This window comes from Triplophysa rosa, linkage group LG19 (assembly GCF_024868665.1).
Source record: "Triplophysa rosa linkage group LG19, Trosa_1v2, whole genome shotgun sequence".
NCBI classification, from domain to species: Eukaryota; Metazoa; Chordata; class Actinopteri; order Cypriniformes; family Nemacheilidae; genus Triplophysa; species Triplophysa rosa.
Genome location: NC_079908.1, coordinates 5,796,834 through 5,816,087, shown reverse-complemented (window position 1 = coordinate 5,816,087; position 19,254 = coordinate 5,796,834). Strand labels below are relative to the sequence as shown.

At 36.6% G+C, this 19,254-nt stretch overlaps 1 protein-coding gene across 1 annotated transcript in view; it reads left to right on the top strand.

Annotated features, from left to right (window-relative positions):
- The window catches only part of chm (CHM Rab escort protein), a 53,746-nt gene that overhangs the window by 7,341 nt on the left and 27,151 nt on the right, over positions 1–19,254 (top strand). Inside the window, exons 2-8 of the mRNA XM_057360425.1 lie at positions 1,984–2,050; positions 7,284–7,356; positions 7,486–7,616; positions 12,259–12,589; positions 12,820–12,936; positions 13,633–13,753; positions 15,047–15,269. Coding sequence (XP_057216408.1) covers positions 1,984–2,050; positions 7,284–7,356; positions 7,486–7,616; positions 12,259–12,589; positions 12,820–12,936; positions 13,633–13,753; positions 15,047–15,269 — 1,063 coding nt within the window. The remainder of the gene's footprint in view (positions 1–1,983; positions 2,051–7,283; positions 7,357–7,485; positions 7,617–12,258; positions 12,590–12,819; positions 12,937–13,632; positions 13,754–15,046; positions 15,270–19,254) is intronic.

The following is a 19,254-nucleotide window of genomic DNA, read 5'->3' as shown; positions in this document are numbered from 1 at the left end:
AGGCTTCGCCCGGTCATCAAAGTCCTGCCAGCACAAATCTATTATTTATCGCCCAGCATGTCTATGTGGCATCAGAACTTTATGGCAGGTAATGTTTGTCTTTAGCAAACATGATGTGGAAAATCAATACTGGATAGGATAAATGGCATTAAAAGATGGCGGCGGGAGGTTATTTACACTTTTTAAAAACATCTTCAGTATTATCTGGACAGATATATAGAAGCAACTTGGATCGCTGCTGTTCTGCCGGCTGGATAATTGAGATTAGGGCTGCACGATAATTTATCGCGATACCACTAAATCCTATTGAAATCAAGCTGGCTGCGATATGCAATGTGTCAATATTTTTTTAATGCGTAGCTTGTCCGTGAAGCACGGCTCTGGGATCAGTAGGAAATGCTGCTCGATCTAAAAGCAGTGCGAGTTTGAGTCGCTTATAATGTGCTTTGAAAAAGCAACACCCGTCAAACATGATCATTATAAATATACTTTATTATCATAAAAATACCTGATGAGGCTTGAGTAAATAAAAAGATGTCCATAGGCATTTCCTAGATTCTAGAACGTGTTATGGTCTTCTTCTGTAGTGCGTATTTGGAGTTTCTGCACGCGAGCGCCCTCTGGCTTTCAGGATGCAGCAGCATTTTCCCGTACTTCACTCAAAAGCTGTGCATAAATCACGTGATATTTATCGTCGGTTTATATCGTGACAGCCCTAATTGAGATGCATCTGATTTAAAAAGGCCATACGTGTTAATCTGAGACTTTTCCATAAACCTAAATGGGTTTTCTCAGCTAAGATGATCATTTTTAAAACGATGTCATTGCAATTAACCAGAATGTAAATTCAGATGCGTTATTACATTTCATAGGAAATGTTTAGACAGCCATGAAAAGCTGTTCGCCAGCCGCTTTTTCATTTTGCGCTTGACATATTTCAGTGAAACTGGAAATTCAACGAGAAAATATTGCGTAAGATTGTATCTATTAGGAATGGGTTAGATTGTGAAAAGTTGTTTTTATGTATACCCAACGGGGAGCCACTTGGCTGGAGGAAAGAGTTGGAAAAAGGGAGTTATTCGAAAGAAAATTATGATTTTTTTACGTTTTGTGTTGGGTTTCTGATCAAACTGTGGTACCGACCGCAGGTCCACACAAACATGTGGGTGTCTAGAATCCCAGGATTGTCCATCAGTGAAATGGCCGGTGCAGGGGAAGATACGACGGCCTGCGCGGAATAAATCACTTTTCCATTGTGTGTGTGAGATGGCGTTGCGCAAGGCCAGATGAAGAAGAAGAAAGATGGAGGGACAGGGACGCTTCAGCGGCTTAATGGAGTTGTTTTCAGCCCCGGTGCTGCTCAATCTTGCTCTCAGGGACCCCACACGCTCCGTCTGCCCCTGTACGGCAGAAATGTGGAGTATGTAAACTCCCGGCCAACATAGTTTGTACACTAGTAAATGTGCTAAGTGGATCTGCTGGTGCTTTTGTTTGTATTACTGCTCATTTCAAGTATTGATCTGTCAGGTATGATTGCGCAAGTATCAGTTTAACACCATTTGACTTTAACCTACATAAAAATAAGGAAAGTAACCTGCAATTTTATGTTTTAACAGTGATGGCGATAGAGAGGCAAAAATGACTGATTGCAGCTTTAACTGTAATTTCACGTTTGTATTAATCCAAGTATATTAAGCTGTTATAGGTCACTACACAAAGAAAGTAGCACACAGATGCACATCTCATTCTGTTTCCTCATGCTGAATTGCTGAAGCTGTGATATGAGTGAATGAGACTCGAATGAGTTTTAATGCTTTTACGTTTGTGACAATGTAATCGGACTGGTTTGCCGTTTCAGCGATGCGTGCTCAAAAAGGCACACATTTGGCGAAATTGACTGAAACGTTTCATTGAAAGAGAGGTCAGGCAGTAGGTTTTAATATTGGTCTGTAACAATGCTCTCTGTCTGGCTTCATTTTCCAGGACTCACTGAGTCTGTCATCGCAGCGGCCTGCTCCAGAGTCGGCCAGAGCGTTCTTCATCTGGACAGGTAGGATTCCCATAATACATTGGTGGTTGTGTCATAGGTTGAAAATAGGTTAAGACTGAGGTTTGATTTTGTGTTTTTTGAAAGTGTAATATTTTTCAGGGCTAAAGACCCCATGAAGTGATTATTTTGAGAGCAACCTTAGAACAATCAGTAACACTTTACCATACTGTGCTATTAGTTAACATTAGTAAATGCATTACAGTGTTTCCCCTAGCTTTACGGCTAACCCTAACACCACTTTTTTTAAATAAATAATGTTAAATCAATCAATCTAATGTTTTATCAGGCCATTTACTTTATATTCTGATAGCCACAGTCTGTATGAAACATAGAAGGTCTGGTAACTGAGAGAATGTGTTGTTGGCTCTGGTGCTGAAGCGAAGTCCCAGTGGTCTATTTTAATATTTAAAAAAACTACTGACAACAAACTGTAACAACTGAAATAAATATATCATGAGCAGGAGTACTTGCAAAGTTACGAACAGCCTTTCCATGCCATTCATACTAGACCTGATTCTAAATATTCTTTCCAATTAAAACATGATTCACAATGAAATGCTCTTAACATGCTGATTATTTTTGCTATTAATATCATAAATGTTGTATGTAGATACAAGACGGTATGTTTTATAATCCGTCACAAACCTATATAGCAAACAGTAAACTGACTGACAGCTAAAAATACTTTATTACTGCTGCATTTTCGTTTACTTAAGCGTTACAGTAAAAGTGTCCATTTATTTACCTGCTCTTGGTGTCTGCAGGTCTTTATATGAGACGTGTCTTTGGCGGGAGAAGCAACGCTCACGGAGCGGAAAGGGTTAAAATGAAGCGCGTTTGGTGCTAAATTAAAGATATTAGAGGATGTAGCGGCAAAATATAATCAACATAAATGTCCCTGAGTGCGCGTCATGTGTACATCTCAGTTATGTAGACGCTCTGCTCAATTTAAACCACAGAAATAGTCTGATTTTTTTTAATGCTTCATTATGTCTTGCGGTCCGGATGGAACGAAGGATAAGCTGAGTGAAAACCTGTCATCCGGTGGTAACTGGACTGTTGCTTGTCAAGAGCAGTGTATGCGTATTTTCACCACCCTGGGAGCGTTTAAAACGCATTTGTTTATCTGCTTTTCAGGTGGTTGATGCGACATATTGTCCGCTGGTGAAAGTGTGCTTACCTGTGTATGTGCGCGCACGTGTCTGTGTGTGTGTGTGTGTGTGTGTGTGTGTGTGTGTGTGTGTGTGTGTGCGCGCGCTTCGAGTCGGAACTGGATAAAGGGAGCAGAGGAGAATTGTAAAGGCGCGACACGGAGAAACAGAAATGACATGCCGCCATGTTAATAAGATCAATACCATAATGCTATTTAGTTTGTTTAGTACGAGAACAAGGTATAGACATGTTATATAGGAAAGGTAACCTTAAATGACTTCTCTTGTGATCTAACGCTACATAAAAAATTTAATTAGCTTGACCGTCAGGGGGGGCGGGAGGTGCCGTTGGAGGTGCGGGGCGTCACGCTAAGGTAATGGCAGGGGAAACACAGCATTAGCTAACATTAGATAAAAATGAACAATTTAGTTTTTCAGCATTTATTAATCCTTGTTAATGATAGTTCATGTCAATACAGTTATTCATGTTAATTCATGGTGCATTAACTAATGTTAACAGTGACAACGTTTGATTTTAATAATGTATTAGTAAATGCTGAAATTAACATGAATTCACATTAATAAATGCTGTATTAGTATTGTTCATTGTTAGTTCATTTTAGCTAATGCATTAACTCATTGTTAATAAATAGCACCTTATTGTAAAGTGTTACCGAACAATCGGCTAAAATGTTAATGAGGGCCCTATGAAATCAGGTTTTTCCCCAAATTTCCTTTTTTTCCGTTGTAATTTTTCTGGATTCTGTGTTTTCCGTTTTTTTTACGATACAATAGTAATATTTTTGCCCACATGAAAAATACTTCAGTATACTATAGCATTTACTCGTTAACTATAGTAAGACACCTAGATACTACAGTGTTTTTGAACCTTACGAAAATCCTTAAAAATATGGCATAATGCATAACTATGTTAATATAATCCAGCACCTCCAGTGCATTTTATGTTTTTTTTTACTTCTACTTAAATGTAAGATTTTTTATTTTGCTTGTACATTTACTGTAATAAAGGAAATAATATAATATACTATAGTTTATTCATGTGGTTGTGTCATAGTCAGTGTTGGGTGTAACTAGTTACTAAGTAATTAGTTACTGTAATTTAATTACTTTCCCCTTGAAAAAGTAAAGTAAGGGATTACTCTTATTTTTCTGACATTTAATTACAGTTGCTTTTGATGTAATTAAACTAAATACTTTGTGTAATATATGTGTGCGCATTAGTGGAATTGACATCAAAATTCAAATTCTAACTTTAAATTCCGTGCTTTAATGTATAATTCTCACATTTGTAATACTTTGGTCAGTTAATAAGAGTACTTTATGTAGTTTAATATTATTTATTTGAATGAATTAAAAGAGCCATTTCATGCCTATCCTTGAATCGCTTAACTCATCAAGGTTGATATAGGATATAGAAAGTAATTAGTAATAAGTAACTAAATACTTTTTGGAGAGAGTAATTTGTACAGTAATCTAATTACACTATTGAATATGTAATTAGTAACTAGTAATTAATTACTTTTTCAGAGTAACTTACCCAACACTGGTCATAGTTAATTTAAGTTAACCAGACTTCTATTTTGACGGGTTGTCGCAAAGACCTTTTTTAGTGCATGTTTGACAGTAGCTTTAGTCAAATGAGGCTGTGAAATGCTCATAATGTAAACTCTTAAAGCAGTTCTGGAGTGAATTGTTCATGCGTGTAGTACAGGAAACTGTTCGAATCATTCATTCAGAGACACGCAGAACAGGCAGATTACACATTAAATAACATTAGTAGTGATTCAGATGTGGTTCTAAAGCAAAAAAATTTTTTTAGCTGTTAAGTGCTATTTTCTGATTAAGATGTTCTAAATATGCAAGATTCCTATGGGATTCCTTTTGTGCCAATAAGAATGAACGCAAACTTTTAAAAAACGAACAAAAATATACAATGAGAAAGAAAAAAAACACTTTGATAATGAAAACAATAAACTCAGTTGCAAGAATGTGACATGATTTCTTAACAATTTTTTAAGTTTCGTTTTTGCAAATAATTGTTTTGAATTTGCTGCTAGATTTTTCATTTGCGCTTTCCGAGTTTTCGTTTACGCTTCTCAATTTTTCGTTCGCCTTTCTGGCACAAAGCTCATGTGTGGGCGGGATTTATGGCCACTTTACTCTCATTGGTTAGTGAGATTTGGATTGACAGCTCCCTGACCAGGAAGTCGAAACTGAAGACAGTGCTGCGGATTAGAGAGCAAACTGCTTGCGGTTTTCTGTATAGTATTGTTTTAGTGTTTGTACTTAAATTACTTTCTTATTTTGTTAGTATATTAGCAGGGTTGCCAACTTTCACGCACTCAAAAGTAGGACACGCTTCCAGGCTCTATCACGCCGTAACAACAAGCCAACGTCGAGTAAAGACAGGATAGCTAGCCATATTCACATGCAACTTATGTGTGTTTAGAGGCCGTCAAGACAGCAGTCTATAATTTATAATTACAATGATATCAGGAAAACGAGATGCCTAGTGAGTTTTGAGGAGATATACAATAAAGTGTTATGCTTCCAGTTCATATTTCTAATTTATACATTATAATCGTGGTGGCATTTTATGTATTGTTTCTATCTTTAAATGTTTGTTTATAGTTTAAGAAGTCTCTCTTCTGCTTTTCTCTAACCTGTTTTATGCAGGTGTGTAAATACATAATGAAATTGATGTTTGCAAGAGGCAGACTAAATGAATAAAACATTCATAAGGCCTCTAATTATGTCACCTTATGAATTTGTTTTGTTGTAGCGTTTAAAAAACATAAATGTCATTTGAATGTATTGGTAGTGTTTTATGAGGTGTACTTTCTGTGAATGTAATGAAAGGGGTATAATACTGTACATTCACCATGAGTTTAAAAAGAAAGATACAGTACTTGACTTATAAGTGGACTTAATTCTTTAAAAGGAGACTGTATGCAAGAGCGACATCGTCATCCTCCTCCTCAGCTGGACACAAGTCACCCTCAGGTACATTTATGTAACCAAGATAATAAAATCGCTAAAAGTTTTAATCTCTGTACAGTAACTATGCAGAAATGTTTTCATTTAGCACGTTTTTCTCACAACCCAATAATCTGTAACATGTCTTTATTGGATGTTATAATGCAAGTTGTTCGTTCCTTTTTAAGAAAATTATCTTACAGTCCATAAAATAATACCTGACAGAAAGTATAAAGCACACAATGAACGAGCTAAGTAAAGACAGAATTGCTACTGTACAGGAATACAACTTTTAGCGATTTTCTTTATTATCTGAATTACATTAATTTACCTGAGGATGAGGAGGACGCTTGGATCCACACCGCGCATGATTTACCAACTTCAAATACCAATTACCAATATACTAACTAAATAAGAAAGTAGTTTTAAGTACAAACAATAAATATAATAGCATGCAGATCGTTCTCTAAGATTCGTTGCACTGTACTGTCTTCAGTATCGACTTCCTTGTCAGGGAGCTGTCAATCAAAAACTCACTAGCCAATCAGCGTAAAGCGGCCATAAGTCCTGCCTACACGTGAGCTTTGTGCCAGAAAGGCGAACGAAAAATTGAGAAGCGTAAACGAAAACTCGGAAAGCGCAAATGAAAAATCTAGCAGCGAATTCAAAACTATTATTTGCAAAAACGAAACTTAGAAAATTGTTAAGAAATCATGTCACATTCTTGCAACTGAGTTTATTGTTTTCATTATCAAAGTGTTTTTTTTCTTTCTCATTGTATATTTTTGTTCGTTTTTTAAAAGTTTGCGTTCATTCTTATTGGCACAAAGGGAATCCCATAGATTATATGTATATTGTATATTGATTAGATGTATATTTTGCTCGATAAATTGATTATCGCGACAGGCTGGTCTGGTAAAGTCCTAAATTTAGAGGATAGGATTTACCAAAAAAAGACTTTTCATGATTAAAGGTGTCATGTTTTTTTTGTACTGTACAGACTATTATACAGTCTATTGTATTCAGGGTCTAATGTATTTTTACAGACGGTTGCAACTTCAGTGAGTTTTTTTTGTGTGTTATAGAAGAACCTACTATGCTGGAAACTGGGCTAGCTTCACATTCAATGGCCTCCTGTCATGGATTGAGGACTACAAGGTCAGTAAATTGTCATATCGCACAGAAAACAGATGGAGGGACACAGACGATATGTAACAGTCAACTATTTGACTCTATATCTTATGTGTTTTGGTATGACTGACTTGAGTGTATACTGTTTGTTTTTAGAATCAGGAGGAAGTTAATACCACAGAATCTGAACAGGCATGGAGTAGTCTGATGGAGGAGGGAGAAGATGTGCTTCCTCTCAGATCAGTGGACTCCTCCATCTCTAACATAGTAGTTTACTGTTATGCCAGGTGAGCGTGCTGTTTCCTTACTGTTTCTTTTTCAAGAGTCTTTCACACTTTCATGCAACTCTTTCAGACCTTGAACAATAATAAAAAAACTGTATGCTACAAAAAATAATACTTCATTTTATTAAAGTTTTCTTGGCGGTCATTGCTGTCAAAATTTGTTCAGTCCCAATACAACTGGATTAATTAAGTGTATATTTTATATAATGTAATGGATTGCACACAATGAAATTAAGTTTGTGGCCAAACTTCAGGAATTGTGTTGCATAACACACAAAAAAAACATAAACAGCAACAAATACATTTTTGTTTTGTCTGTGTGAATGATAGTTTGTTTGCCTAAATGTTGTTTGGCGTGTAGTTTTAAAAATATATTAAATTGCTGTATACACAAAATGTATTTAAATTTTTTTTCAGTCCGAAATTTCGTATGCGTTTTTTCGAGTGTTTGGAATAAGCAGTTTAGACTGTAAATGGAGAAGGGAAGTACTCTGGTTGGTTTTACATATGCATTAAATACAGACGTTGCTGGCCATGGCACTGTAAAAACAAATATACCTACCTGTCCTGTTTCATTCTGGCCATTGTAAGGGTCTCTTTAATGAAATGGACAAACTCCGAGCGCTGACTAAGAGCCATGGGGAATGCAAACCCCGTCGTCTCATGTTTTTTGCAGAAACTTGCCTAAGAGAGCTGAAACTCATGACTCAATGAATGCATTGAGCGGGGAGGCGGACTTGCTGTTTTCTGAACAACAGATGGTGTAATCCAGAATGCATTAATAAAAGCAGCATTTTGTGACCCGAATGTGTAGCCACTCGCTGTGGTACTGTGACCATGTTAATGAGGTCCTGTGTGCATTAAAATCGAATGCAGGATGTTTTTAAAAGGACAAACATATATTAGAGACAAAACATGACCAAAGATTAAATAAAAAATCCTTAGATTTTGAATGATATATAATTGTTTTTTGAGCGTTTTGCAGAAAATATTCTCGTTTAATATAATTTTACAACTGCTATAAATTAATATGATAAAAATATAGAATTTATATCATTTAAAATATATATTTACAAAATTATATAACGTATTTAAAAAATATGTAAATAAATATAGAATATATAATAATACATAGAAATAAATAAATATATAAAGTTAAAATTATAAAAATTACATAATTAATATAAAGAATTTTTTTTATAAATTATAAAAATTACATGATTATAAAAAAAGATATACAGTGGCTTGCAAAAGTATTCAACCCCCTTCATTTTATTCACGTTTTGTTATGCTGCTGCCTTATCTTAAACTATTTTAAATGATTATTTTTTTACATTAATTTACACTCCATGCACAATAATGACAAAACAAAAAAATGATTTTTGACAGCTTTGCAAATTTATTAAAAATAAAAAACAAAAATGAGTACATTGCATAAGTATTCATATCCTCAACTCAGAAAATGGTTATAGCGCCTTTACAGACTCAAATCTTTTTGGGTATTATGTGAAAAGCTTTACACATCTGCATTTGGCAATTTTCTGTCATTCTTCTCCTCAGATCCTTTCAAACTCTGTCAGGTTGGATGGAGATCATCAGTAGACAGACATTTTCAGGTTTCTACAGAGATGTTCAGTTGGGTTCAAGCACTAGCTGGGCCACTCAAGGACATGGACAGAGTTGTCCATAAGCCACTCTTGCATTGTTTTAGTTGTGTGCGAAGGATCATTGTCATGTTGGAGAATGAACCTTCTGCCCTGTCCTAGGTTCTGAATGTTCTGGGCTAGGTTTTCATGATCATTATCTCCGTATTTTGTGTACAGTCCCTGAAGCTGAAAAACACCCCCACATCATGATGCTGTTTCCACTACACTTTACTGTTAAGACGGTATTATACAGGTGTTGAGCAGTGCTTGTTTTTCTCCAGACATGATGCATGAATCTGAGATTCATCAGACCAGAATATCTTGTTTCTGACTGTTTGAAAGATTCGTTGAAGTACGTTTTTGCATATTTCAAGTTTCCATGTGTCTTCACTGAGCAAAGGTTTGAGTCTGACCACTAAGCCATAAAGCCCAGATTGGTGGAGTGTTGCAGTGATGTTTGTCCTTCTGTAAGTTTCTCCCATCTCCATATATGATCATGGAGTTCAACCAGAGTAATCATCAGCTTCTTGGTCACCTCTCTAACCAAGACCCTTCCTCATCGATGGCTCAGTTTGGACAGGAGGTCAGCTCAAGTAAGAGATCTGGTGGTTCCAAACCTCTTTCATTGAGGATAAATGGAGGCTACATGCTTCTGTGAACCTTCAATACAGCAGATTTTTTTCAGAAGTCTTCCCCAGATCTGTGTCTTGATACAATCCTGTCTCAAAGCTCTACTGGCAGTTCTTTTGTCCTCATGTCTTGGTTTTTACTTTGATATGCATTTTCAGCTGTTGCACCCTTTATAGAGAGGTATGTGCTGCTCCAAATCATACTTATTCAATTGAATTTGGCACAGGTTAACTCCACTCGAAGTGTAGAAACATCAACAAGCAAAACTAATGCTTCTGAGCTAAATTTCAAGTGTCCCAGAAAAGGGTATGAATACTTTTGCAATGTACTTATTTTTTATTTTTAATAAATTTGCAAAGCTGTCAAAATCAGTTTTTTGTTTTGTCCTTATTGTATGGAGTGTAGATTAATTAAAAAAAATAATCATTTAAAGTAGTTTAAGATAAGGCAGCAACATAACAAAATGTGAATAAAATGAAGGGGGATGAATACTTTAGCAAGCCACTGTAAATACTATAAAACATATTCAGTTGTTTTTAATAAATAAAATATATTAAAGTGGCAGTCCGTAAGAATGGCCTTTGTCGCCATCTCAGTTTGTAATTGCTACTGCAAGTGATGTGCGGAGGTATTTTCTTTACGCGCGTTGTGATTCGGCACTGCTCAGTTTTGAGTCGTATGTCACGTGTGGCCTGTGACAGTGCACCAGTGAGAACCTTCACTGTACATCAGTAGCGCATAATTAACACAACAGATAACATGGCAGATGATACAACACGAAACAAATAAGAACATAAACAGACCCAAATAAAGCAAATGGAGGCTGTGTTGAAGTGTTTTGATATTATTTCGGGTGCTGGGTCATATCCATACCTGCCAACACTGCAGTTGTGGCCGGGAGTCTCCCGTAACGCGAACCGGACAGAAGATCCGCGATCTCGGGTCTCAAATGCTGACAGGTATGGTCATATATAATTATACACAATACAACTATATATACATAAACTATACCTCACGTGACATACATAGAGCCCTATGATTTCCGCAATGCGGAAAACACGGACGGAAACAAGGCATTTCCTAACAAGAAATTAGCGCTGAACAGCTAAGTTAACGAAATATTCAGATACTGTTTAAATATGTATTCTGCTTGTTTTACGTTACCGTGTGTGAAAGAGTGGTGGGGTTGCGTGTACTGAACGCATTGTGCTTGTGGAGCTTTCAGCGCCAGCGTTTCACTGCACGAGGACACGAACACATAAACAAACACCATTTGCGGCGATCCGTCAAAATAAAAGTCCGGTTAACTTAAACAAACGCTCTTTGCGGCGTCCCGTCAAAATAAAAGTCTGGTTGACTTGAACAAGTTATAATACACTCACATTTTACCACACCACCCCCATTCATTTTTTTATAATTTGTCCACAGAGTATATTGTTTACTTTAGTAAACTGAAGTAAATGTGCTAGTAAAATTGTGCTACTTATCCTAAAAAATAGAACATGATTAAAAATAGTACTTAAATTTAAGTAGACCTGAAAACAAAAGAAAAAAAGAAAATGTACCAGTAAGATACTGGTTTATTAACATTATTGTACATTATACAGGCATCGGTTATAGGTATCGGCAAGTAGCAGAAAAAAAAATATAAATATAATATTACTTTAACATTACAAACAGTTTTAAAAGTCCAAAATTGGATTGATCATATCTATTTCTAGTTCCACTAAAGCACTTGCTACAGTAGGCCTACTTTAGAAATAATAAAAAAAAATGCTCAGAAGTTTTTTTTTATTAAAAGTTCTTACAAAAGAGTTGTGTTTTTAACTGCAGATGTTTCTTCTAGGGATTGGGTAGATCAAACTAGAGTTAAAGTGAAAGTTTGCGAAGGTTATTCTGTATCTGTGTGTTGGCATCACAAGGCCATTATAATAGAAAGTATTATTATTCATTCAGAAAAAAGTGTTGATCATCTTGTATTTTCTCATCCATGACACGAATGACATTCCAAACAATAAAGACAGGACAACCGCAGAGATTATGGCAGTGCCAGCGAGTGAGAGAGAAGAAACAGACTGTACACCATACTTCACCCCCCACAGCGGCCAATATGAAATCAAATCTGAGTCAGCGTTAAATTGACTTCCATCTCTGAGTGTGAATCTTTTGCTACTTAACATTTATTTATCTTGTGTTTTACTCTAATGAAGATGCTTTATAGACAAACATTCATAATGCGGGTATAACAACACTGTTGCTGTATATAGCGGCGTATGAGATCAAAAATAAAGATCAAGACTGAAATATGTTCATTTCACAAATTGCTTTCTTACTTTTTGCTAAATAGTGTAGCTAAATGTATTTCACAGTGAGGAAGAAGAGAACGAAGAGGAAGCACAGCCATCGGCAACAAGCAGTGAGGCTGTATCAGAAGAAACCAATGAAGCCTCTACTGAAGCTCAAGACATGGCTATCACTGACGGTAGCACAGAAACTGTTAAGACGCAGAACACTGAGGATGAAGTGTCTGAACCAATAGAAGAGCAGCATGACATTTCAGACTCCAGCCAATCACAGGAGGAGAACGAGCAGCAGCCAATTGGCAGCCCAGCAGATCCACCTGTGGAGGTGAAAAAGAAGATAACATATCAAACACTGTTAAATGAGGGACGCAGATTTAACATCGACCTGGTCTCCAAGGTTTGTATACAGTTATGTCATAAATCATTATTTAATAAATCAGTTGCAATTTATAGATGTAGAAATAATTAACATCGTGAATGTCTTCACATTTACTTCTGCGTACGAACAGTTGCTTTAGAAGTTAAAAAGCATGATGTAGTATTTGCTTTCCGATAGCTAGCTTTAAATGGACTTAGACGGCAATGAAATGAAATTTACTGTGTTCTCTACTTTGACCCCTTTTAAAGTTGATGTATTCACGTGGCGCGCTGGTGGATTTGCTCATCAAATCTAATGTGAGCCGCTACGCAGAGTTCAAGAACATCAGCCGCATCCTCACCTGTAGAAATGAAAAAGTGGAACAGGTAGAAAACAAATGTTTTACACAAAATCTTACAATTATAAAATGGTTAGGTAATTGTAAACATACGTAAGTAAAATGTTTTTCAAAATAAATAAATCTGATATGTAATAACATCTCTGGCTTTAATAGTACATTTTTACTACATTTAAAAGCAACATCATATCAGTGTTGGTCTTCTAGTTTCAATCTGTAGCTTGACATTTTTATGCATTTATTCTTTTACCAGTGGTGTTTGTTTCATGCACATGCTTTAAATGCATTTTTACAGCATCATCTTAGAATGAAACATTCCTGTGATTACTTATTCTGATGCAAAACCACTGTCTGATTTCATCCGACGTGCAAAGACAATCTGCTTTCCTGATGATGGTGTTGTGTTTTTGTCCTGTGTGAATGTGAAGAATCCTGATTTAAGTTACCGGTGCAGTTGAGATTAAATGATTAAATGAGGTCCTGCTGGATTCAGCCGTTTCTATTTACTAATGTATCTGATAAGAGCATGGACACAAAAGATGTTCCTCATTTCACTAAAAACATTAATAGGAATGCAAAATCCATCTGTGTGAGTAATTTAGGGCTGAAGTTAAAATCCCTTTTTGTCACAATTGTTCCGTCTCTTTCTTTTATGCATTCGTACATGGATATACTGTATACATGTCACTTCTTTAACCCTGTGTTTCTGTCTCTCCTCCTGAAGGTCCCGTGTTCACGGGCTGATGTGTTTGCCAGTAAGCAGCTGACTGTGGTGGAGAAACGCATGCTGATGAAGTTTCTTACCTTCTGTCTGGACTTTGAGCAGCACCCAGAGGAGTACCAGGGTATGACCCATGTCCCTCCCTCTCTCTCTCTCTCTCTCTCTCTCTCTCTCTCTCTCTCTCCCTCTCTCTCTCCCTCTCTCTCTCTCTCGCTCTCTCGCTCTACATCTCCCTGATTCACATGACACACCAGAGATCTATAAGAGACTTTTTTTCCTACAAGGTCATCCAGGACAACAGTCTCATCTAAGACAGAGAATTTGATATGAAAAGGAATCAAAATTGTCCTTTACATACTTAAAAGGATACTTCACCCAAATATGAAAATTCTGTCATCATTTACTCCCCCTCAGATTGTTTCAACCCTGTATAAATGTCTTTTTTTCTGCTGAACACACAGAAAGATATCTGGAAGAATGTCAAATCTCACCCCCCCCATTGACTCCCATAGTATTTATTTTCCCTACTATGGCAGTAAATCTTCCAAATTTCCAAAGGGTGAGTAAATGATGACAGAATTTTTGGGTGAAGCATCCCTTTAATAGCATAAATAAAACTAAAAGTTTGTACATAATTGTTTATTGAAATGTTATAACTTTTTGATCTTAGAAGCATCAGACCATCTTATGTTTATCATCACCATTTTTCTTTTGACTGTATAAATCAAGATATCGCTGTTGTCCTGAAACCTCGTATCTACATATTTTGTGATTTTTTTTGTTGTTGTTGTTGCTGTTGGCATAAATCATTATTAATAATCACCCTTTATGTTTGTCACTGGGTTTTGCAAATATCTAACCAATAAAAAGTATTAAAAAGTGCTTGTTTGACAACACAGTATTTAATTGTTTAACCGTTTTTTTTTCCCATTTACTAAAAAACTACGAAATTGGACATCCGAGGTTTCAGAAGGACAGCGATGATATTCACATTTCATAATAGAATAAATCTACAGAAAAGGTCCTCTCTCCTTTAGTCGACTTAATTCTGAAGCAAACTTCCCATTTATGCAATTAGCCGTTTTTACTTTTTTTTTTTTTTACCTTTTTTACCTTTCCTGCTTTACAAAAGGTTTTTTGTTGAATATGTATATTCTCATTGAGGTAATGTATTCAGTTAGCTTCATTATGTTGTTGGGTGTTGGTTTGGAAACATCCACTATACTGAATTTACATTAGTCACATTGACAAGGTAAATAGATTTTTCACGTTATTTTAATGTTAGCCAACATCTTTTATAACCAATTTAAAATGAGTTTAGTTCGTTTAGTCTAGTTGTTCTGTCTTTTATTCACTTACAGTGGCAGGTCATGTTCTCATTAAATCTATAACAGATTTCAAATTGTGCTTATTTTAGACCACTCGGAGAAACCATTTCGGGAGTTCCTGAAGATCAAGAAGCTGACGGAGAATCTGCAGGACTTTGTCCTCCACTCAATCGCTATTGTGACGCAGGAGACCCTTACGGAGGAGGGATTAAAGGCCACGCAGCACTTCCTGCGATGCTTGGGTCGTTACGGCAACACTCCCTTCCTGTTCCCACTGTACGGCCTAGGAGAGATCCCACAGTGCTTTTGCAGGTAAATGATGATGGATGCTCTTGTCGAAGAAAGGAGAAAGCTTAATTTCTTTTTACGAAATGAAACAGAACCATGCAAAAATCAATGTGCTGTATTTCAACATCTCTCAGGATTTTAAAGGGGTCATAAATGGAAAATTCAAAGTTCCTTGTCTTAGTTAAACTATGAGTTCAGTGTACTACTAAACAAGTTAAAGGGGTTGTATGGCGTGAATACGTGTTATTCTGTGTCTTTGGTGTGTTATAAGTTGCCCATGAATGCATTAGACACATAAATTGCAAAAATTAAAGTGTGGGAACAAAAGATGCATTCTATCTAAAAGCGAATGATCAACCAGAAATGCCTCATGTAACCACACCTGCCACACATCTACGTCAGTTCATGGTATGATTCAACTAAGACCACCCAAATGTGTACGCAAGTAAGGTGGGCATACCTGTCAGTACAACCTGATGTTCCAAATATGGTAAGAGGCGTCACACACTTGCAGTATTCGACCAATCACTACGCACTGGTTAACTGGCCAATCATAGCACACCTTGCTTTTCAGAGCGATGAGCTTTGTAAAAAATCTGCGCGTTTTAGAGAGGCGGAGCAAAGAGGAGATACAAACATGCACGGTATGTGGAAAATACAGCGTTTTGAACCTTAAATCGTGTATACACATTGCATTACATCTAAAACAAACTATAATATTCATTTTAGCCGTGTCATATGACTCATTTAACTATTGAGACTAAAAACTACAAGCAGACTTTTATGATATTAAACAGTTTATTATTAAAATGTAAAACATTTTTACATTAACATAGTCTGCGAAAGGTGACAATAGATTTCTAGCGAATTTAGGTCTTTTTGAGTTTGTTTTTGGTGGTTTATCAGGAAAACCGTCTGTTTAATGTTTTCAGTTTACTTGCCTTACTGCCATTGGTCCAAAATGATGATGTAATCATTGTGGGTGTGACTCTGCGTTCCACTAGCTTTTTTGTAGGATGGCGAGAGATCTTTATCTGGTTTAGGGCTGTGCACGATTAATCGCGATTACCAATAAATCATGCTGAAATCGAGCTGGCTCGGTGATGCAAGGCATCGATTATTTTTTATGCGTAGCTTGTCCGTGAAGCACGGCTCTGGGATCAGTAGGAAATGCTGCTCGATCTAAAAGCAGTGCAAGTTTGAGTCGCTTATAATGTTCATTTGAAAAAGCAACACCCATCAAACATGATCATTATAAATATACTTTATTATCATAAAAATACCTGATGAGACTTGAGGAACAGTGATAAAAAACATGTCCTTAGGCATTTCCTAGAACTACGTGTTATGGTCTTCTTCTGCAGTGCGTATTTGGAGTTTCCGCACGAGAGCGCCCTCTGGCTTTAAGGTGCAGCAGCATTTTACCGTACTGCACTCACAAGCTGTGCATAAATCACATGATATATATTTCGGTTAATCGTGCACTGCCCTAATCTGGTTCATTGAAGGGCTGGACACGCCAACGTGTCTGTGCATTTGATAAACAAAGTGCAAGCTTACGGTCTTCATCAAACGTTTAAAAGTCGTGAAATATTTCTTTAAACATACTGTATACACATGACATCTCATATACTGTGTCAAATATTTGTTTACAATGCTTGATGGGAGTGGGCGGGTGCTGCTGTTCTTTTTTTCGTGATTTATGTTTCCATAGTAACAGCGACTCCTCTGATTGGCCTGATATCTCATCAGGATTATGGATATAGTTGTTATTCAGTTAAGGTTTAGCTATTAAAGTCACATTTGACTTGTTTTCTTTAGAAGAATATCATAACTTAAAAGGGATAATTCAACCAAAATAAAAATTCTGTCATTTATTCACCCTCATGCCATTTAAAACCTGTATATGACTCTTTCTTCTGTGGAACACAAAAGAAGATTTTTTGAGAAATGTCTCAGTGGTTTTGTGTCTATACAATGGAAGTCAATAGGGGTCAATGTTGTTTGGTTACCAACATTCTTCAAAATATCTTCTTTTGTGTTCTGCAGAAGAAAGAAAGTCAAGAAGGTTTGCAATGACACGAGGGTGAGTAAATGATGACAGAATTTAGATTTTTGTGTGAACTGTCAGACTCAAAACTGTATTGAAAAGATTGGATTTTCTCGTAAAAAAAACGTTATAGGGTGAAAATGAACAAAGTGCAGCGAAGCACTGTTTCTCATTTCACATTTGCACAGATCTTAAAAGCACATCAGCAAAAACTGGCCTATTTAATTCTAAAGGTCAGAGAGGGGTAGAAGTCTTAAAAGAAAAATCCACGCAAAAACATCAAATGCATGATATCATCCCTTTAAAGTCTGTTTGAGCTCGCACGATTTCAGCGCATGATGGGGGATGGTAGGGTCAGAGCTCTGCAGGACCGTGAATGTCTGCTTTTAGCACTTTGAATCTGTTGGGAGCAGCGCTGTGAATCTGTGGCACTTAGAGACGAGCCGTACGCCGCCGAGCAGAATCATCATCGCAGAAACCACACGTTGGCATCAGGCCAGGTTACAGAGAACATCTCCCCAAAGACAGACAGAGCAAGTCAAGTGTTTATCTAAAAATGCACATATCAGTGTGGTGGAGATCTTGATAAACAATGACAAATACGAACAGTATTTGAGAATTAAAATGATTGGGAGAGGCCATTGTGGTCAATAATTCATTTTTGCCAATTTGCAGTTTGTATCTGAAGTGATTCTAACAGTATTAGCTGTTACGTAATAATGCTCTATGATGTGATAAAATCATAACTTGACGTAAAGGCAACCATCACCTCGCAGTTTAAGCTTGCACATGTAGTCGGAGAGATTGTCGAATTTTAATGCGTCTCCTCGTCTGTGAGGCATATTAATTAGCATTTTTGATTTCCATAGTTTTCCGCTAATCACCCTTGCTGACATTCAGATAAGCGCGCTAGCTCACCGAGGCGTGAACCCACCTGCAGGCTGTCCATCATCTGCGCAGGAACGCAAGAAACAGTTGTCGCCGTAGACTTCTGTTTCTCCATGACTGTATTTTTTAAATGAAGCCAATGTGTTTTTTCTCTTTTTAATCATCGAAAGTGATTTAATGAATTTTAAAAGGAAAGGAAGTGACAAAGTTTGCAAGTAAATTTAATTAAAGCGATTTCCAACAAAAGGGAAGATTATAGCATGTGAAACAGAAGTCATATAAAATAATTTAAGCGGTCAAAAGTTTGAAGGTAAAGTGATAGTTCACCCAAAAATGAAAATTCTTTCATCATTTATTCACCCACATGCCATTTCAAACCTGTATGACTTTTTTTTCCTTTCGCAGAACACAAAAGAAGATATTTCCAAGAAAGTTGGTAACCGAACCGCGCCGGCACCCATTCACTTCTATTGTATGGACACAACACCAATGCAAGTGAATGGGGGCCAGTTAACAACATTCTTCAAAATATCTTGTTTTGTATTCTGCGAAATACAGAAAGTTATACAGGTTTGAAACAATCTGAGGGCGAGTCAATGATGACAGAATTTTCATTTTTGGGCCAACTATCACTTGAAGTTCATTTACATTGACACATGTACATTTATTGCATTGTGCAGATGGGACTGTTAAAGGGACAGTTCACCCAAAATGAAAAAAATCTGCCATCATTTACTCACCCTTGTGTCATTCCAAACCTGTATAAATTTCTTTCTTCAGCAGAACACAAAAGAAGAAATTTTCAAGAATGTTGAACATCATTGACCCACATTGTATAGACACAAAACAACTGAGACCTTTCTCAAAATATCTTCAGTCGTATTCCACAGGAGAAAGAGTCACATACATAACATGATGCTGAATAAACAATGACAGCATTTGTATTTTGGGGTGAACTATCCCTTTAAAGTGTCCATCATAAGGAAGAAATGAGGGATGGCGAGAGGAAGGAGAGATCAAAGAGGGGGAGAGGATAGATGAGAAAAAACGAAAAGATGGACCTGAGAGGGG